Source organism: Cheilinus undulatus, linkage group 15 (assembly GCF_018320785.1).
Source record: "Cheilinus undulatus linkage group 15, ASM1832078v1, whole genome shotgun sequence".
NCBI lineage: Eukaryota > Metazoa > Chordata > Actinopteri > Labriformes > Labridae > Cheilinus > Cheilinus undulatus.
In genome coordinates this window covers 43,529,927-43,551,639 of record NC_054879.1, presented here as the reverse complement: position 1 = coordinate 43,551,639, position 21,713 = coordinate 43,529,927, and the positions used below count along the sequence as shown (strand labels likewise).

At 38.8% G+C, this 21,713-nt stretch overlaps 1 protein-coding gene across 2 annotated transcripts in view; it reads left to right on the top strand.

Annotated features, from left to right (window-relative positions):
* The first annotated feature begins 220 nt into the window (after positions 1–220).
* ubr3 (ubiquitin protein ligase E3 component n-recognin 3) overlaps positions 221–21,713 on the top strand; it is a 57,558-nt gene continuing 36,065 nt past the window's right edge. Inside the window, exons 1-24 of one of the 2 annotated variants that reach the window (XM_041806699.1) lie at positions 221–682; positions 1,903–2,042; positions 2,221–2,373; positions 2,809–2,964; positions 4,354–4,391; positions 5,646–5,712; positions 5,784–5,914; positions 6,089–6,317; positions 7,366–7,545; positions 10,048–10,181; positions 10,326–10,412; positions 10,499–10,564; positions 10,657–10,746; positions 10,838–10,966; positions 11,047–11,099; positions 11,186–11,319; positions 12,021–12,106; positions 12,191–12,332; positions 14,735–14,831; positions 15,758–15,899; positions 16,172–16,276; positions 16,357–16,527; positions 18,710–18,742; positions 19,448–19,893. In XM_041806699.1, coding sequence (XP_041662633.1) covers positions 249–682; positions 1,903–2,042; positions 2,221–2,373; positions 2,809–2,964; positions 4,354–4,391; positions 5,646–5,712; positions 5,784–5,914; positions 6,089–6,317; positions 7,366–7,545; positions 10,048–10,181; positions 10,326–10,412; positions 10,499–10,564; positions 10,657–10,746; positions 10,838–10,966; positions 11,047–11,099; positions 11,186–11,319; positions 12,021–12,106; positions 12,191–12,332; positions 14,735–14,831; positions 15,758–15,899; positions 16,172–16,276; positions 16,357–16,527; positions 18,710–18,742; positions 19,448–19,893 — 3,443 coding nt within the window. In that variant the 5' untranslated portion in view covers positions 221–248. The remainder of the gene's footprint in view (positions 683–1,902; positions 2,043–2,220; positions 2,374–2,808; positions 2,965–4,353; positions 4,392–5,645; positions 5,713–5,783; positions 5,915–6,088; positions 6,318–7,365; positions 7,546–10,047; positions 10,182–10,325; positions 10,413–10,498; positions 10,565–10,656; positions 10,747–10,837; positions 10,967–11,046; positions 11,100–11,185; positions 11,320–12,020; positions 12,107–12,190; positions 12,333–14,734; positions 14,832–15,757; positions 15,900–16,171; positions 16,277–16,356; positions 16,528–18,709; positions 18,743–19,447; positions 19,894–21,713) is intronic. The other variant, XM_041806700.1, reaches the window with a different exon arrangement.

Sequence of the window (21,713 nt, the reverse complement as noted above, 5' to 3'; positions counted from 1 at the left end):
ATGAATCAATATAAAATAACATTGAAACAGTTGATTAATTTTTGTAAATAAAAATCTCATTACATACGCAACGTTTCAATATGTAATGCCATGTAATGTGTAATTTAATGTTGCGTTGTAGTGTAGTTTTAATATTGTACTGCTGGAAGTGTCAGCCAACAACGACGCAACGAGCCGTATCGCGAGAATTTCCGAGAATATGGAAACAAGACAACAAAAATAAATTTGTGGACAACAAGCCAGAGTGCATGATGGCGGCGTCGCTGCTGCGCCGGGACAAGAAAGCCACTGCCGCCCACTTGAAGGCAGACTTAAACGGGACTGATAATAGCACTGGGGTCCGACAACTTCAGGAGCTGCTCGACGTCGTACTAAATCCCGAAAAACCAGCGGCTGACACAGAGGCTCTGGACTGGTGTAAATGTCTAATAGCAGGAGGCGAAGGTTTCGAGGAGTTCTGCAAAACGGTCCGGTCCTATGACAACGCGACTCTGTGCGGCTTGGTCTGGACGGCTAATTTCGTGGCTTATCGATGCCGCACCTGTGGTATCTCCCCATGCATGTCGCTGTGTGCTGAGTGTTTTAATAACGGAGACCACACGGGCCATGATTTCAACATGTTCAGGAGCCAGGCTGGTGGGGCCTGTGACTGTGGAGACAGTAATGTCATGCGAGAGAGTGGGTAAGTCCGAGCTAACTGCAAGCTAAGCTGGCTATGCTATCCAGTGGGTTAGCCAGGTAATGGGTTTGACAGGTCCTGGTGTGAAGTCAGCTGATAAATTTATCTGATTTGCGTCGTTGGTGCTGGTTTCCAGATAAATCCGATTGCGATTTGCTCATGGATGACTGTCAGCTATTCTGAATGTTACGATGCTCTTGTCATTTATTAATAGGCAACCCTTGACTAAGCAGCTCTTGCTCCGAGAGTTAGCCAACCATGCTAACCATAACAATTCTCGGACCAGTGCCTAGCAGGTGTAGATGGGATTTTATTTCTTTAATCTTTGAAATATACATATGTTACATGACTCCGCACTTACGGCGTGAATACAGAGATATAAGAAGGTCATATCATACTACTGTTGTTGTCTAAAATATACTTAAAGGTTCTTAATAAAAACGTCATGTGTTTATTATAATATCATAACACAGTGGTAAAACAATCTTGTACCTGACTACACATTAAACCTCAGCTGTTGAACATTTTTCTCTCTCTCTAAAGCCATACCTTACTATCATAGCTCCCTCAAATCTTGGCTTTCAGCAGGTTGTGATTTCAGATTTTGTCAGTTTCAAGCATCTTTGTGCTGCTCAGCTGTGTAGTTTCACACCTTTCTATGGAGTGAATTTAATGCTGATTTATTCATCTGTATTCAGTGTTAAGCAACATAAGCAAGGGATGCAGTTGTGTTGCAATGGATCACAGGAATAGAAAATATCCCCCAAATCCTTGTCCTGATTTGCTCAACTAATCCAAACCACCCCTCAACCCTTCTCAAACCCAGTAGCCAACTCCATGTCTTGCTGCAAACAAAGGATTACATACATGCAGACAAAGTTAATCAAATCTTATTGAAACCTTTCAAGAGGTTATCTGGTTAAATTAAGAAATAAACTGAACCTCTTGATAGATAGATAGATAGATAGATAGATAGCCTTTATTGTCATTGACACACAGTACAGTACAAGTACAGGTACAGTATTTCAACGAAATTGCGTTTGATGAGTGAGCATCGCTGTAGCTGGATAATTATTGTGCCTGTACTTGTGTTGCACTCATTTTGTGGGGTTTCTTTCAAGAATGATTTGAAATGCAAAATTCAAACAAATGGATTCATTAAAGAATAATAGAGATGACTGCTTTGATCCCGGGTCTATAATAGCATTTTTTTTTCTTTACAGGTTTTGCAGACGGCATCGGTTGAGAACAGGGGAGAACATCCCCTCAATACCTCGAGACCTTCTCTTGATGTCAGAAATGGTTCTTCCTCGCTTTATCCTGTGTATCATACAGTATCTGAGAGATGGCTACATTGAGCCAGGTAAAACTCTAATGAGAACAGCCTTCTCTTCTTCTATTTTACAGTTTATTTATGGTCTGTATCTCTGGCTGCATATCACATGCAAACCAGCTATTTCTGTGCTAGCCGTTACTGTTATACAACCATTTACTTATGTATTTACGTATGTAATGGCTCATCTCTTATCTCGCTTTGCCAGACACCTCAACTGAGAGAGATCTGCAGAAAGTTCTGCAGCAGCTGGAGCCTCAGATCTCCTTCCTGGAGGAGCTAACGAAGATGGGCGGAGCAATGAGGACTGTTTTGACAAAGATCTTAACCAATCAGCAAACATTCAAGGAGTTGAGCATGGGTAAATTCTTGTGTTGTTTTTGCCCATATTTTTAATGCAAAGGATGGGTTAAATTCTTTTAATAAAAAATGAGAAAGCACAAAACTTAAATGATGAAATAAGCGAGTAGAGTTTCTGTGTTGATGTTATTTATCTACTCCTTTTTTGCAAATGCATTACAAGTCTACTATTTAATTTTGGTGAAAAGGGATATTATTAAAAAATGAATTTTTGGGATTAAATTTAAAGCTTTTATTGTCTCAATGTGGAAAAATCACAAGAGGGAAATATTTTCTTCTATATTTTTATCTATGTGGAGCAATCAAGAGAAAGTTATAGTATTCAGGTCTTCAAAGTTTAAATATTGCAGATTTGCCGGTTATTACCTTTGAGTCATTGTGAAATTTTTCCATGATTGTAATTGTTTGAAATTTCTGTTTTACTGTACTGTTACAGGTCAAGAGGAGAATTTGTATGCTAAAAAGAACTATGAAAAGTATTTGTCAGCCTTGAAGAATTCAGGTTTAGTGTCTGTGGAAGAGAAAGCCCAAGGTGCTACTGCGGATGTCACCATAGGTGCTGAAGGGGGTGCTGGAGCAATAGTCCTTTTGGGTAAGTTTGCCATCACACTTTGTTTTTATTATAATTTTTAGAGTTACTTTTTGGGGGGCTGTTTGCCTTCATTGTGAAAGGATAGCTGAAGAGGGACAGGAATTATGGAGAGAGAGAGTGGAACCTAGCAGCCTCTGTTTATGGGTGTCTACTCTACCAAGTGAGCTAAACCTGTGCCTATTTTTATTTCCATTACACTTCATATGAGTCATATTTCCTGCAATCCCTCATCAGCTGTTTAGATTGGTTTTGGAAACTGCATTAAGTTTATGATAGCTTTAAGTCTAAGAAATGTTAACTTAACCTTTTCCCATGCCTCAAACCACCAGGTAATGAAACCTTATAAGTGAAATATGAAAGTGTAACTCATAACTAAACATAACTAAAAGCCTGTTTAACTTTCCTAAACTTCTCCTACACTTCATAAGCTTTCACTATTCACATCTGTTTTACATGTAATGAGTTGGTTAAGGTTAACCAAAAAGCTAATTGCCCTAAAGCAGGGGTGTCCAAACTATGGCTAGGGACCAAATGCGGCCCACGGTCCAATTTTGATCAACCTGCAGCAAATTCTAGAAATAACATGAAATATGGCCACACTGCAACATGAAGCGTGTGCTTGACTGTATTTTATAGTTTCAGGACGAGGCGGCACAACCATGCTAATTTTGTCAGTCAGCTGATCTAACACATATCCTCATTCCCTGACGGCCAGATGATTCGCTCTAAGCACGCTATTAGCCAGTCGCTTTTATGCTGCCTTGTTTAAACTGCTTTTGTCTGGCCGCGCTCTGCTGCCTTTTCTGCAAGCTGCTCTTGCAACCCTCCTCCACCCCAGCTCCTCCTTTATTCTTCTTCTGACTTAATCAAGGTTATATACCTCATCTTGGAAATTTTAAAGTGGTCCCAACATCCTTATATATTTCTGTATGTGGCCCTCAGTGGAAAAAGTTTGGACACCCCTGCCCCAAGGCAAAGATCTCTTCATTGGGGTAGTCAAACCATAACCTCCTATCTCCAAAATTATCACTTTTAGGTGTTAACAAATGCTTTTTTTCAAACAGTTTAACACAGAATGGTGATATTCAGCATCTTTTTTGATACTTTTTATTGGTTAAACCCACTGACAGATGTAAAGTGTGACCAGTAGCACTTATTCAGAAAAATATAAAAACCTGAAAAATTGAGATTAGAGGTTATTGCCTTATGCCAACAATGTGTGATTTTGGAGGAATTGCAAATTTTGTCAAATCAGTCTATAATTAAAGTTTTAAAGTGTTGTGTGCTATGGTTGATGTTTTGGGCATCTAAGTGCAGTGTTTTAAGATGCTACTAATGTTGTGTTTTGTTTGATCAATTTATTTTGTGTCTTAATTTTCTTAAATCTAGGAGCTGCGCCAGGGAGCCCAGATGAGTCTAACAAAGAGGTATGTGCCAACACCTCATGCAGATTTACAAAGTGGTTTTAACCAGTATTGATTTAACTCTTCAGTATGGAGTCTGAAATATTACTCTCGTTTTTTATGACAAATGAATAGTTCTGTTTATTAAAGGAACTGATTTTCAGTCTCATTCTTACTGAATATAGCATATAGTATATTGCATGAATGAACACCTGCAGTTGTTACCAATGCTTTCTGTGACTCTACATTGCAATTTGCTTCTATTCTTTCATTTCCAGTGTTTTGCATCCACAAGTTGAAAGCTGAAAATGTTAGACACAGCTATCAGTGTGTTGCATAACAAAGATATACTGCAAAATAAACGCATCAGGTGAAAAAGTAGTGTAGCATTGCATGTAGACAGTATCTGCAGAGATCTGCCAGCAGGAGATTTCAGCAGTCAAGTATACTCTACACCAGTGGTTCTCAACTGCTCTAGCCTCAGGACCCACCAGTATCTTTGATGATAAATTGCGATTTGACAAAAATGTTTAACAATGCATGTTTAAAAAAGTGAAAATGTTGCACTGAAGATCTTGGATGGAGCAGAATTTATGACAGGAACAAGAGACAGGCAAAACTCATGTTTTACACCCCCCCTTTACCCATGATAGCGTGTAAATTTTAGCCAGTTTTCCAAATATCTTGAGAAATTACTTCATTAACATGGTAAAAGGAGTTCCTTTATTGCAAGAAAAGGAGATCAATATATTGAAATTTCAATAAAACATTTAACTTTTCCCATTATCACAATAAAAAAAGAGTCAAATAAATGGTACAGTTGCATGTTCTTCATAGACTTTTGCCACCATTTTTTTTTTCCTGATGCACAACCGCGACCCACTTTTGGGTCCAGTCCCACCAGTTGAGAAACACTGCTATACGCCAATGGTTTTCTTTAGCTTGGCAACATTTACTGTTAAAAAGTGATTAAAAACCAAAGAAAATGGCAAATTCCCTTTCAGTGCAATCAAAGAGTGCCTGTCACAGAATTCCATAAACAATAAATAAATTATTCACTCTGCAACAATTTAAAATGACAAGACAAGTAAAAAGTTAATCATCAGTTTAAAAGATAATGGTTGAGCATTTTAACGTAGATATTTTACATCATACTTCAATAAATTAAATTATAACCAGGTAACAAAGTTAATTTATTTTTATATGGACTGATCTTTTGAGGAAAATAAATTGTAGTCATGTAATCTGACATTTCCATTGTTGATATTTACCTTTCAGGAGGACCAAGATGCAGGGCTGTCTGTTGGACAGAGGAAGAGGGTTAAACTGAGCAGCAGTACCAAAGGTAAATGTAAAGAAAACCTAATTATGTAGTGTATGTAACATGTTCTTATTATGTCCCCTCTCTGCCCACAGACCCATGTATTATTGAATCACTGAAGCATAAATGCTTTCTGGAGGAGCTGCTGTTCTGGACAATAAAGTACGAGTTTCCTCAGAAGATGGTCACCTTCTTACTAAACATGTTACCAGATCAAGATTACAAGGTATGTCTTTGAAGATATCACTCATGCAAAAATTGAATCAACATTTCATGTCTTCTGTTTAGATTTTTCTTTGCAGATATTTCTGCTTCACTGAAATACTGCTAGTCATGTGTATTCAAGCCACGGCATCTCTGTAGTAAACCTTAATTGTGTTTTCCTCCATCTGTCTTGCAGATCACCTTTACAAAAACATTTGTTCAGCATTATGCATTCATCATGAAAACCCTGATGAAAAGCCACGAGTCGGACACCATGTCCAACCGCATTGTACATATTAGCGTGCAGCTGTTCAGCAACGAGGAGCTGGCTCGACATGTGACGGAGGAGTGTCAGCTGCTGGACATCATGGTCACTGTCCTCCTCTACATGATGGAGAGTTGCCTTATAAAAAGTGAACTTCAGGGTAAGTCTATAATCCATTTTTATACAGCTTATTACAGTACAGAAGTTTTGAGCATTAAATGTGAAATGCGAGACATGACTGACTATATTTTTGGCAGAGTACATGGGGATACTGTTGTGTGAAATAACCGCAATTTAACAACTCAAAATTCAGATTGCATCCATCTACTTTTTATGAGGTGTATGTGATTTAACACAAGAATTTTATTATATTTATAACAATGGGTCAATTCACTCGATCTATTTACTTGTACTAAAAAGAACATGAGGACAGTGAAGTTATTAAAGGGGACATATTATGCAAAAATCACTTTTTCAAGATTTTTTAATTAAAATATGTGCCCCTGGTCTGTCCACAATCCCTCCAAGAATCAGAAAAATCCATTCCCTCCCCCCTCTCTTTCTCCACTTGTAAGAAAATGTGCTGAAACAAGCCTTTCTCAGATTTTCCCCTTCATATGTCATGTGGGGAGTTGGCCCTCCTTGCTTGGAAGAAACTTCCGCCCTCCTCTCGACATCCATTAAGCCACATCCATTTTCTGGGAGGGGGCGGAGTCAGGGGTGGAGTCAGACAGCTCATTAATATTTAAAGCCACAGACACAGAAACATCGTTCTGAGCAGGGCTGAAAAAGAAGGGTTTTTAGACATGCAAAAATCCAATACTGGAGGTTTTTTTTTCCAGCAACAAACTTCATAGGCATGTTTTGGGGACCTCTGAGACCAATATAAACTTGTCTTAAAAGGGTAATTTATGTCCCCTTTAAGATGTATAAAACATTCCTTATGTAGCAAAGAAACATGCACAAATGTTGGACCTTTCTGCTCAGGCTCTGGAGGAAATTTGCTTAATTTTATTTTACATTTCTGCATGCATTCTCTTTCCCTGTACCTCCATTAAGCTGTCATGATGTGTAGCTTGCCAATGATGTGCCATTTACCACACATTTTATGTCTTTCTTCATGTTTTGGTTCATTTAATTATTATGATATAAGCCGATATACCACTCGTGTGTTGATAGCTTTCTTTTGTCATTTTTTCTTCCTCTAGATGAAGAGAACAGTCGCCATGTTGTGGTGAACTGCAGTGAGGCTCTGTTGAAGAACAACACCTACTGGCCATTAGTTAGTGATTTCATTAACATCCTCTCACACCAAAGTGTAGCAAAAAAGTTCCTGGAAGATCATTCGTTGTTGATGCTGTGGATGAGCTTTGTGTCATTTTTTCAAGGTAAGATGGTGTTTGACTGCACATATATTGTCCTTTTTAACATAAGCAAGACGTACTGTTTAAATATGCCACTCAGTATTTATTTCAGTGTCACTACACAATTTAACACCTCATTTATGTAGCTAAAAACTGTACTATTTCTATATAATTGAAATAGATTTTCTGCAGATTTTCATTCTGACTTTATTTCCACACATGCTTAGTCAGATTGGGTGCACCTCTCCTCCCTTTTCCTGATAATAATGCCTCATAGAAAGAGCGAGTTAGGTAGTGTATGACTGGATCAGAATTGTGGTTAGTGCTGCACACTGACCATGTGTACTCTGCCACGACCCTAAAAATAAAACTCCCCCTCACAGTGGGCTGGAGTATCCTCTTGCTGATGTCATGTGGACAGTGTCACTATTACTTTGTATGCTGCACTGCTTTTACTTTGAATGTTAGCATTAGATTTAGTTTGAATTAGGTTTCATCAGTTAAATACCTGTTATATTAAGGCTGAACAATACTGGTGGAAAATGGCATTGTAGTTTTTCTGTTCTGTGGTATTTAAAGGAAGAAATACAGCATGTTATTAGAAAAAACTGAGTGAGAGGCTTAAATATGGGCAATTAACATTTGAATCATGTGATCATAATTTGATTATTTTGGACTTTAACGTCTATTTTTATCTTAGGCTTGTGCAATCTGAGACAAAGTGTGATGTGTTGTATTAGTGTGTTACAGTAACATTGTGAAGAAGGAAAGATAAACTAAGATTAAAGTATCAGTCTTAGCTTTGGCGTTTCTGTTTGCTGTAAGTCTCACCTGAATCCAAAATAAATCCCAAACGCATTTTTTACCATTTAATGGGAACAGTTACTTTAAGTGGAGCTGGCAGCTAGCACAAGCTTCATCTGACTGCATGGATATGGTCTGAAAGCATGGTAATGATACACAGGCAGGCCTGCCCACAGGACTGGCAAACCTGGTGAATGGGCCCACCCTAGTTGGTTGGTTTCAACCATGGTTTCAACGCATGTGTGTTGAATTAGTAGCATTGGTGTTAGCATCCTTGCTAACAGTTACCTCAGCTAAAAATTGTGTCAAACTATTATGGGGTCATGATGTTGAAATTACTTATTTTTTCCAACATTGAACCACACCTACCCATCTTTGCCAGTATTTTTTGCCACTTCATCTATTTTCAGCACTGTTTGCTATTTCTGCCTTTTTTGACCCATTTTGCCACTTTAACCCCTTAATGCCTATTGTATCATATTTGATACACACTTTTATGAGACCTCTATCTAATCAACATGATCCGTGAATTACCTAAAAACATTTTAAACACAATCTGATAAATTATATAAATGCCCTCCAGTGGATTATCAGTTGCCAATATGCCTAATGTATCAATTGTGATACAAAAAATGCTAAATAATATGGCAATTTTTCTTTTTTGGATTTCGGTAGAAGGTTAAATAAAACATGTCAGTTTCAAAAAAATTAGAAATTTCTGGTTATTATTTGACTTATCAGTCATCAGAGGGTTAAACCCATTTTCACCACGTTGTCCCCTTTTCATCTTTTTTGCATATTTTTGCCACTTCAAAAGTTCTTATCAACCATATTTTCCCACCATTTTTATGCCTGTGTTAACACATTTTTGCCACTTTTAATCCATTTTCCCACCTTTTAATCCCATTTCATCACATCTTCTGTTCATCTTTGCCAGTTTTAAACAATGTTTGCCATTTTGGGCCCATTTTTGGCAACCTTATTCTTATATTTGAATCTGTAAAATAAGATAAGAAGTTCCTTTTTTAGTCCCACAAGGGGAAATTCCAATTTACACTAACAAAAAGTATTGTAGACAAGGCGACTGGTGACAAAAAAAACAATAGAAACAGAGAACAAATAAAAGTAGTGTACACAAGCACATTAATACAAAAATATGGAATAAAAAAACATCAGCTTAAGCATTATAAATAGTATATACAAACTGTTACTGTCACTTTTACCCCCTTTCCACTACTTTTGCCCATTCTGCCTTCCTTTTGTTTTTGTTTTAATATGCCTATACACATTGTTAATGTTACATCAAAGAAAGGTAATTATTTTTTAAGACAAGGGGTTTACATTTTGAAAAAGGCTAATACTACTGCATAGATTTTTAAAATTGTTTTTAATAAGCGTTGTTATTATTCAGGTAAAAAATAAATAAATATGGTTATCACAGCTAAACTTTATAATGGACCTTGATCTTGCTGACCTCCATGTGTTCCTTGCAAATGCTCTATTGCTCTAAGGATGTATTTGTCATCTATTATGCAGCCCTCATTAATAGAATATAAATGCTAGTTGAATTTCTCTAACAAGTATATCTTGAGTTTTAATGTGTTTATGAAAGGAGGTGTACACTTATAATAGAGGGGTATGTTTTTGTGTCTTAAAAGCTCTTCAAGTATCCCCATAGCATGTGTTGACTTCTTATGTTTGTTCTGTTTCCCACTGGGATAGGTATGAACCTGAACAAGCGAGAGTTGAATGAGCATGTGGAATTCGAGTCTCAGACATACTATGCAGCATTTGCAGCAGAGCTAGAGGCCTGTGCACAGCCAATGTGGGGTCTGCTAACACACTGCAAAGTCAAAGTAAGTCTTGTCTTTAAACTTCTCTGGCACTCATGCATTCCTTTTATTCATGAATGTTAAATGAATGTACAGCTGAAGCATTGCATGCGCATACAGTATAAACCTATTTGGATCCCTATTGCATGTTTTTTTTAATCTTCATAGGAGACACAGGAATATACAAAAACAGTTGTACGCTACTGCTTGGAGACCCTGCAGATCTGGTTTGATGCTATTGGCTTTATTGATGAGGTAAGTAAAACTACTTTCTTTGCTAGCAAGTGTCCCTCTCATCGTTTCTCATGGCTTTTATGGTTGTGTTCATGTTTGTTCTTTAGCCTGCTCCCAATCAAGTGACTTTTCACCTGCCACTACACCGCTACTATGCCATGTTCCTTAGTAAGGTAAGTCACACGCTGTCATGTACTTGTGAAATGACTGCGTTATATTCTTGTGTTTGTTACACCACATAATTGTTTTGATTTATAAATCTCAGGCTGTAAAGTGCCAAGGCCTGGACCTGGACAGCCTCCTTCCAGACCAAGAGATGCTGATGAAGATCATGGTGCATCCACTCCAAATCCAGGTGTTTCTCAACACACAAGCCATGTAAAGTTATGATCTTCTTCTTATTTGAAGCCATATACTGATTATAAATTTGCTCTGTGTGTCTGTAGGCATGCCTATCAGAGATTCACAGCAACATGTGGGTCAGGAACGGTCTGCAGATCAAGGGGCAGGCTATGACCTACGTGCAGTCACACTTCTGCAACTCCATGATCGACCCAGATGTCTTTCTGCTCCAGGTGGGGATCTCTGCGTCACAGACAGTGCTCAGTTGTTACAGCTGTATGAACAAAAGTACTAATTTATATTTATTTTATAGGTTTGTGCATCAAGATTAGATCCTGACTACTTTATCTCAAGTGTATTTGAGAGGTGAGCTTTAAATTTCAGATGTATTTTTGTCTCCTTTATAAAAACACTTGACTGACTAGTTGTATGCTCATTGACTTCTCTCACAGGTTCAAAGTGGTTGACTTGTTGACCATGGCGTCTCAGCATCAAAATGCTGTGTTAGATTCTGAGCAGGAAAGACCCATGCTTGAAGGAGCGCTGACTTTCTTGGTCATATTGACAAGCCTGCGCATTCATTTGGGTAAGGGGTCCATCAAACTGATGAAGTCAGAGCTTACAATATAATGACAATGGCTCAGGTTTAACCTACTTTTCACTGCTTATTATTTATTTGCTGTAAACATCTAACTTTTTACTTGGATTACTGTTTCTCTAAGCTATATCATTTTTATCCTGTACACCTTTAAACTACTGGGTTTTTCTTTTGCACCTTACATAATGATCAGTAATGAAACATGTCACTTAAAGAGAATGATATATCAACTCAAATACCAATAAAGATTTCTGATTATTAGTAGTTTTCTGGCTGCCATGATCTCTGAGTGTTTTCTTTTTGAACTGATGTTTAGCCAATTAAATGCTCTGTGTGATTCTGATATATTTTTCAGAAAGAAAAAGAGAGAGGACCATGTTATTTACTCACCATTATGATAATGTGGTGCTAAAAATCTCTCTTTAAAAGCCTGTAAAGTAAAATTCCAAATTTGTGTCTAAACACACTAGATATGTGGGAATATGGTTGCTGTAAACATGTGAAAACACTGAGATCTACATGTGACTGAATTTTGGATTTAGATCATTAGAAAGTTTTTCACCTCTTTCCTGGCTGGGTTTAATGTGGGCAGGGCTAATATGCGGACTGGTGATGTTACTGCTATATAATGTAGGGCTGTACTCTTTGTCACTTGGTGTTTACGTTCTTCTTCTTCCTCTCACTAACAGGGATGACGGACGATGAGATCCTTCGGGCTGAGATGGTGTCCCAGTTGTGTATGAATGACCGTACACACAGCGCTCTGTTAGACCTTGTATCCTTCAACACTTAAGAAGTGCATTAAAGAGCCATCACACTCAGTAATCCCAACCGTTTCCCCTTAACTGTGTTTTCTTAGATTCCTGAAAACCCCAACCCAAAGAGTGGGATTGTTCCAGGGAGTTGTAGTTTTGAGAAAATGCTGTCTGACGTGGCAGACTTTAAGGCCCCAGTGTTCGAGCCTGGAGGCTCCATGCAGCAGGGCATGTACACACCGAAAGGTAGGGCGTTGGTGGGGAAGTCTTTTACAAACAGACTGTTATGACAAGTAACATGAAGATTACCTTTTTGAAAAGTTCAAGTTTGAGGGGACAAAGAAGTAATCAGTGATGCTGATGCACCAATCTGTGCATTTTTAAAATGAAATAAAACAGCCATTTCCTTCTGGTGTAAATGTATTAGCAGGGGTGGAAAGTAACTAATAACATTTACTCAAGTTGCTGTAATTGAGTAGCTTTTTTTGTGTACTTGAACTTTTTTGAGTAGTTTTGATATTAGGGATGCACAATATTGGATATTTGCTGATATCTGATATACCAATATTTACAAATTCATTTTAGCTGATACTGATATCAATACTGATATTTAAATATGCTTTTTGGACAAGAAATTTCCGTCCTTTTAGACACACTTTAAGGCTTCAGGGTGACCAAGGAAACAGACTTTAGTCCTTAAAAAACAATTTTAGGTTTAAAGAATGAGGATGAATAAAGAAAAAGACCTCAACTTACTAAGGGTGTTCCAAAGCATCTATTTCTCTATTCGGCTAAACGCTCATTTAAATTTTGTTAAACCCACTAGTCTAAGGAGGAGAAAACCCCTAGAAAACAGTCAAATTCCTCACAGGGTCATTGTGTCAATGGGTGTGACGCTCGCCCAATACTCTCTGCAGCGTGGCTACATTAGCAGCTAGCTCCGCCAGCCTTCGTTCCTCTTTGCAGCTTGATATCGTGCTTTGACATGGGGCCTTTTTTCACTTTGAGTGGAAGTTATACTTGAGTTCAACCCTCGACAGCCTACATACCACTTCATTTCCATTTACCACTTTAAAAAACTGTCATACCACGCTGTTGCTACTACAACTGCTGAGCCACCGCTGAGCTTCTCATGTTTATATCTGCGAAGTGCCAGACAGGAAGGCAGCAATGATTAACTGAAGCTACAGCTGCCTCTAGTGGCTGGAGGTTCATTGCAGTTTACAAGAGCATTATAGACCAGGATTTCAAGCCTGTGATTATAAAAAATAATTGGTAGATAGTTTAACCGACTCGTAAGTCCCTCGCTGGCTAATTTGAAAAACGGATTTGACAATTTTAGCGATTAACTCTGTGCATCCCTACAACTGACATAGGTCTGTTGGCTCAGCCTAAAACTTCACTAATTTATTAGTATATATGGACAAAATTTACAGTCGATTATATGCTGAAATAGACAGGCTAAATATCGGCAGAAATGTTGATATCTGTGGATACGATATTTGCCTTTTTTAGCCAATATCTGCGGATACCAATACCAGACCAATAATGTCGTGCATCCCTATTTAAAATCACTACTTTTACTTTTACTTAGGTATATTTTGAGTTAAGTATTGGACTTAACTACATTTCAAAAAGCATCAAGTACTGAGAAAAAAAATCTAACTAAAAGCCACAATAAGGAGGTCCAAACTTTCTGCCAACAATATGAAAATGACCAAACGTTTGGCTTTCACAACACATGACGGTCAGTACATGCATATGGCACTTTAGGTTAGGCCACACCTTATAATAAATAACCTGGTTGGATGTTCATATTTTCTTGTTGTTATTGCACATTAAGGACAGGTCATATTTCACTGTGAAAGCCCCTTGGGTATAAAAAGTAGCTGCTCACTACTTTGAGTAAATTTTAAATGACATTATTTCTACTTTTACTTGAGTAGATTATAGACCAGTACTTGTACTTCTACTCAAGTAAATTTTAACCTGAGAAACTGAACTTTTACTTAAGTATAATAGTCTGATACTTTTCCACCTCTGGTTATTTGGTATCCGAACCACAGAAACTGTTTAGGCTGGAGTAGTGTAAGCAGAAACAATGACTGCGTAGAGACTCTCTTTATAGAGAGATGGGAGATTTAAAGCCAATAACACATAGAAAAATAATCAATACATTGTGATACATGACCAGAGTATATTTTTTATATCAATTAAGACTGGTAAAATTGCATTTATAGTATTTTGTATTACTGTAGCTGTGGGTAAGAAGAACTGAAATCCAATCTTTATTCTTTAGACGGTTGGTGCTTAATCCAGGTTAGGTGTTTTGATTCAGTATTGAACATAACAGAAAGAAACTTTATGCTCTATTTCCTTCTTAGGTAATCTATCTCTTAAACAGCCCCTAAAGGGGAGAGTGATATAGTGCATATTTTCCCCACCACTCGTTATAGTCTAATTTGGTGATAGAGCTGATTAGAAATGGCCATTTGAAGCAAGAAAAATGCTTCTTCAATTTCAGACCTTTTTCCTTAGACCCAAGTTGACCACAAGGGGGCAACCTTACACCACTTACACAAAACAGGTGAATCAATGTGACTTTGAACAACAGATTGCAAAACATTTCTCTCCCTTTATTCCACTAGCGGAGGTGTGGGAGAAGGAGTTTGACCCCATCATGGTCGTTCTCAGAACAGTCTACCGCCGTGACGTGCAGTCAGCTATGGACAGATACTCAGCATTGTAAGTTAATTCTGCTGCTTTAATTCCCCCCAAACTGATGGTTCTTAATTTCATCAAAAGTGCAATCCACCAAGTTCCCTTAAACACTTTTCTTTGATTTATCACACGTTTTCCTTGCAGCTTTGCTCATTATAGAGGCATATTTGGTATATCAGTGTTAACTCCTTCAACCAACCTGCATCACGCTCAAGCATTGCCTCAGGCTCACCTCCCTTACCTGCATGTGATAACCAAGAAAGGTCACATCAACCATGCGCTCAAGTTGGTTCCAATTAGATAGCTGTCGAGAAAAAATCAATATTTCCGTCTAAATTGTAATAGAATTGAGGAAATCTTTCTTGTCTGATTGTGCTGCAAAGACAAACGTGTCAGATTGAAGCGAAGGGGAAACCCCAGGGTTCATTTTCTTCTAATACTAGAAAAGATCCATCCTGAGTGCTTTTGTGCTTAATGCAGTAGTGTGGAAGATAACCTGGACTAAATTCAGTGATCTAGATCAGTGATGTAGATGATTGTCCCGTGCAGCACATGCTCTTCAAGGGTAGTTTAGGTGTAAGCAAACTGAGGCATATTTCTCCTTGAAACATATTGAAGCTGCTGTGCCACTTTCCGAGTGTGGCACAGCCTCATGTTGCTCATTCACACTGTTTGAAGATGATGGATTGCCTGTCAGGCAACTCTGGTTTTATACAACAATGATCCCATCATCACTAATAGAGAGAGCGGCTGTGCTGCCTATCGACTGTTCTGTTGCATGGACTATGAACCGTTTGTTCTGTGAATTAACTCTGACAACATAAGCTGTCATTCAAATACAACCTCATTTTTCTAATAATTGAAAACAGTTACCTTTGTTAATACAAAATTTTATGTACTTATTTTCTTACTGGCTAAATAAATGATTGTGAAATCTTCTTCCACGATAGTTTAAAACAGTCTGGTATTCACACTGGCAACCCGTGGCCACCGTACAAAGAGAGGACTCCTCTGCATCCCTGCTACAAAGGTCTGATCAGGCTGTTGCACTGCAAGACGCTGCACATTGTGATATTCACTCTTCTTTACAAGGTGAGCCTTTCAGTGATGAATCATGTGATATGCTGCCATACTTCTCGATTTAGCCCTTGGGTTAATTAAGACACTTCTTTTTACCACATTTTTATGCACATGATAATTTTGGCGACAAGTTATTTGTATAAGAAAATGCAAAATGAGATGGAAAATGAGACATAATAAAGAAACAAAAAGGCCAATGAAGCTGTTTATTTAAAAAAAGTGTTAAGCAAGGCTGAAATGTTACAATTTCATTAATTTAATCCAGTGCTTTTTTTCTGTTCTAGATATGGATGGATCATCAGAACATGTCCGAGCATGTGCTCTGCATGGTGCTGTACCTGATCGAGCTAGGCTTGGACAATCAAGTTCAAGAAAACAAAGAGGACGAGGTCAGATATGAGTGTCGAGTTACACCCACTCTTCTCACTTTTGATACTCAGCAGTGTCTCACAGGCTCGTATTCTTCTAGGAGCCTTGCATTGAAGAGCACTGCCATGACAGCTGGTTCCCTGGCACCAACCTGCTCTCCAACCTGCATCACGTCATCAACTTCGTGAGGGTCCGCGTTCCCGAAACTGCTCCTGAAGTGAAGAGAGAGGCCCCTCCCAGCACCAGCACTGAAGCTTCTTCATATGGACAGGTAAGAGGTGGCTCTGCCAAAGGCTGAGCTGGATGACAACATTATCAGTTACAGAGCTGAATCACTGAATAAAGAACTGAGAGGGAAAAATGTGTCTAGAGAGAGTAAATATCAAAATGCTCAAGACCCAGGCGAAATAAGCTAAAGAGCAATGATTAATGGACTTGTTTTTGTCAGGTGTCCAAAACACACCCCAGTGCCAATATTTCAGTATATCTGCTGCTTTGTATAAGCAGGCATTTGACCAGAAGGCTAAAAACACTCGATATGCAAAGAAACATGGCAGACTTACTGTTTTGTTTCACTGTCTTTTTTGGTCCTCCAGTGGAGCAGCATGGGGACAGTTAGACTCACGTTCCTCCTCTTCCTTACACAGCAGGGCACAGAAAGTCAATTTAAAATACACTTCACAATTGAAAATGTGCTGTAGTCTCTCTAGTTGTAAAAAATCAAAAATAAGTTTCTTTGACACAGCTCACAGTTATATTTGATTGGCATGTTGTCAAGTTTCTATAGAATTGGCAAGCTCGGAAAAGGAGCTTGTCAGCAATGATAAACGGCATTTCAGTAACCTATATTGCTGAACTTGAGCCTAAAGACCAACATAAGGATAATATAATCCAAACACATGGTAATTGGTTTAGTGAAGAAATTAAAAACATCTTATTAGACACAAAGCAAATTTAGCTTTGAGTGCGAACGACCCTTTTTCTTAAAACTCTAAAACCTTATTAAGCTTACCTACAAGCAAGTAGAAACAATACAAACTAGTTAACTTCAGTCTAGCAGTGTTAGTTTTGGCAGCTATTATTGATTTTAGTCTTAGTCTTGAGATGAAATGTCTTTTAGTTTTAGTCACATTTTAGTTATTTCTACCCTTTTTAGTTTTAGTCAATGAAAACTCAAAAAACATTTTAGTCTAGTTTTAAGTCCATAAAAAATGTACTCACATTTTAGTCTTTACTTTTACTCCAAGCATTTATTTTCTTGCCTAAATCTGCTACCAAGTCATGGTGCTGTGTTCTTTGCACCCTTCCAAACCTGGGGTCATGGCTTTCTACAGCTGAGAGGCAGAAGAGATACAGCTGCATTGTTTTTTGGTGGAGAAACTACAATACATTTTAGCCTAGTTTTAGTCATGTTGACAAAACAAAACAACAGCGATGTCTCCAGGTTAATATCAAAGGTCACATATTATGCAAAAAACCCTTTTCAGGCAGTTCTAACTAAAATATGTGCCCCTGGCCTGTCCACAATCAGACCAACACCCGCCCAACCTTTCAGAAAATGTGTGCTGAAACAAGCCGTTCTCAGATTTTCCCCTCATGATGTCATGTGGGGAGATAGAACCACCCCCAGGAGGTTGGCCCTCCCCGCTTGGAGGAAAGTTCCGCCCTCCTCTCCTGATCTTCTTCTCAGCTGCTATCCATTTCCTGAGAGAGGTGGAGTCAGACAGCTTATTACATTTAAAGCCACAGACACAGATACAGCTTGAGGGGCTGAAACAGAGGGGGTTTTAGACATACAAAAATAGTGTTTTTTTCAGCAACAAACTTCACAGGCATCTTTTTGGGGCCTCAGAGACCAATATAAACTTAAAAAAAATTTAAGTTTAATATGTGACTTTTAAAAGTTTTCCTTACCATTCCCACCTGCAGAATAATGACAGTTTCACCGCCCTGCACAAAAAACGACACCCATAAAATGACATAAAAATGAAAATAAAGACAACAGAACCACTGCAGGGCATACACTTCCTAATTTGTATTAGTGGTACTGTGGTTCAGAGGTATTGTTTCTATTTTAGGAAGGCCGGGTACAAAAGAAATCTATCGTTCATTTTGCCTTTTATTACTTGGAACAGCATGCCAAATTTTGGTAAATTAAGCAGTCTCCAAGAGACTCCAAGAGATTGTTTTCATTTCTTTGATTTTGACTGATTCACATTCAAAATTGTGGTTTAGTGACAACTCTACTTCCCAGAGGGGTAAAACTATTTTACCTTGCCACCATGCAAATGCTACACTAGGCAGTGTATTTTGACTTTATCTCGATTTTCACCAACAAAAGCAGAGACATGGGTACTATTCATTCATCATCTTGTTTTGTTGTTTGTGGTTCTTTTATGTCCCTCTTTCATGTCATCACCATTTGTGTTCATTTTGCTGTACCGGCTCCACAGAACTCCAGGCGTCTATCAGGGAATTGGAGAGAGGTATCTATCCGCATCCATTTCTGTGAAAAGGCAGATGGCTTCGATGCCACTAGCAGCCTCATTTATCTACTTTTTTATCTTTACCTTGAAAGAATCTCTTTGCACTTGCCTGTTTTTGTGCATCTCAAAGGACATCTACCTCTGTGTGTTACTGTGTGTGTTTAATGCTGTGCTTCAGCAGTTCTCCCCCTTCTTGACTGCTGAAACTAATTACATGTGTAATGCAGGTTTGGGTAAATGCTTTTAACCGCATGTCAGTATGATTGATGTTGCCCAGAGTGGACGAGTTGATGAATGTTTATTTAACAGTGCCGCTCAGGTCCTCTCTGTCAGGTCAGGTCATGGTAATCTCTCAGACAGCTTTTGTGCTTTAACATCAGGATGATTTGAATTTTGTGCAGGAATACGGTTGTTCTGGATGCTTTCAGTGACGCTGTTTGTGAAACGTCAGCTGAAATTTTATAACCGCTATTAAATTTGACCTAAAAGTGCATTGTGCCGCCTCATCATGGTAATTAAGTTTCTCTCCAATCCATCAAAGCCAAGTCCATGTCATGGGCTTGATTATTCTGATGTTTGCTGTGAAAACATTTGTCTGTGTGGCTACTTTACCTTTTGTGAGTAACAATGATGATCTCATAATTATAGCATGCATTATCATGGTAATTGTTAAAATGTTTTGTTTTATGTCCAATGATATCCTAGAATCTGCGTGAAGCTCAGGTGTTCAGCCTCGTAGCCGAGCGCAGGAGGAAGTTCCAGGAGATCATCAACCGCAGCAGCACTGAAGCCGCCCAGGTCGTCCGACCCAAGAGCTCCTCAACTCGCTGGGTCCCACCAGGCACGCCGCCTCAGCTGGTGACAGAGATCCTGGAGATCAGAGAGAGCATGCTGTCACTTCTCATCAAGCTCCACCAGAAGTTGTCATCCAAACAGAACTCTCTGTCCGCATCATGGCTCGAGGATATGGACTCAAGTCGTCACGCTCATGGGGATGGCATTACAGCCATTGAGCGCATCCTCACTAAGGCGGCCACGCGCAGCTGCCAAATCAAGCGTAGCATCCAGGACATTTGTGGAAAAGTTTGTCCTCCTGTTCCACCAAAGAAGAACAGTCCTACAGACAAGAAAGCCATGGATAAAGAAGAGAGGTAACAGCGTCAAGTACACCGTTTTATAACATAACAAACATGCAAACCATTAACTTAAATTTGCTTTTCTTAAAGGATGTTTTGGTGTTTTTTGAGTTGGGTTGTCTAAGGTACTGAGCAATAATAGTGGCATTAGCCTCAAAAGGACATGCCTTGGGAAGTTAAGCTACATAGTTCTGCAGACAGGTTCAGTTAATCCATGTAATTTAGCAAGTTTAAGGTAATAATGGGGCAAGAAAAAACAATGCTGACTCAGTTGTATGCTATATCAGAAGTTTTTGAAGTGTTTTATTTTTCAGCCTGAAAGCCTCTGTGTTTGTTTGTCACTATTTTGCAATCCAAGTTTCAGATACTGGCTTCATGCCTGATCATCTGTTTGGGTCTGCAGGCTTTTTTCAGAGAAAGCAACAACAAACTAAACAAAAGCTAGTTATTCAGGTCATTTTTCAACTTCAACAGCCTGGACAGTGTTTTTATAAAGTAAACATGTCATGCTGACTGTAGCTTGTCTAATTATCAGCCTTTAGAAGAACAAAGCAACATCCATAAAATCACTTGGATGAAAAAATTCCATTCAGCTCTTTTTATCAAGTTGGTTTCTCCAGTTTATCTCCAGAGAGTTAAAGATCTGTAGAACGCCATAGTTTAGCAAGGTGGGGAACTCTGGATGGGGAGTGATGCAGGCTGCAGGCTTCTGTGAGTCGCTATGCTTGATCAGAAATGTCCTGAAGAGTTGTGGTGAAGTCCCATTCGTGACAACAGTAGCTCAGTAGGTATATGCTCCCAGTTCCCGCAACTATACCATCAAGTAACTTTGGATCTCTCCACTAACTGGTCTCCAATGAAGTTTCTCTCTCTCTTTCTTACCTCTGAGTCTCATCTGTAGAAGCTGTTCCTCTGTGTACTCTGGCTCATAAAAGTATCCTCTCATACCCACAGTACAAACTGTGTCATTGCCTCTTGAGTCGAAATTGCTCATTTTAGTTTTGTTGTAGCTTTTATTTCCTCTGACGAAGCCTGCAGGCCCAAACAGCTGTTCAGATACGCTGAGGCGGAAGAACACCTTGCCAGTAGCTAAAACTCACATTGCAAAATAGTGCCAAACACAGGCTTTCTTGCTAAAAATAAAATGCCTCAGAAATGTTCAATGTACCCTTCAAAACAGCCAACATTGTTTTATGATGCCACTACTATTGCCAAGTACCTTATACAGCAACATTTCAAAAGTACTGAAATAACCCTTTAATACTGTGCATTTAACAGTCAAATTGTTAATTAATGTGTGCAAGGACAACGAGTCACATTTGCTTTTTTAATGCACTTAATAGAATGCTGAACGGTTGGTTAGATACAGTGTAGGTTAAAGGATCACTAATTCTGTCTTGTCCTTTAGCAGCCAGAGCAATTCACTCTGCAAGGATTAACACAAACATCTTATGGGGAAGTGTTGGTTTTCCTGTCTTAAATAGAAATAATAAAGATGACATGAATATGTGCCCCTGACCTGTCCACAATCCCCCAAGAATCAGAAAAATGTCCATTCCTTCCCCCCTCTCTTTGTCCACCTTTCAGGAAATGTGTGCCTAAACAAGCTGTTCTCAGATTTTTCCTTCATGATGTCATGTGGGGAGTAAGCCCCGCCCCCAGGTTGGGTTGGCCCTCCCCACTTGGAGGAAAGTTCCGCCCTCCTCTCCTGATCCTCTTCTCAGGTGGCAGCTGAGAGGAGGATCAGGAGAGCAACATCCATTTCCTGAGAGGGGCGGGTCAGACAGCTCATGAACTTTTAGCCACAGACACAGAAACAGCTCATTCTGACCAGG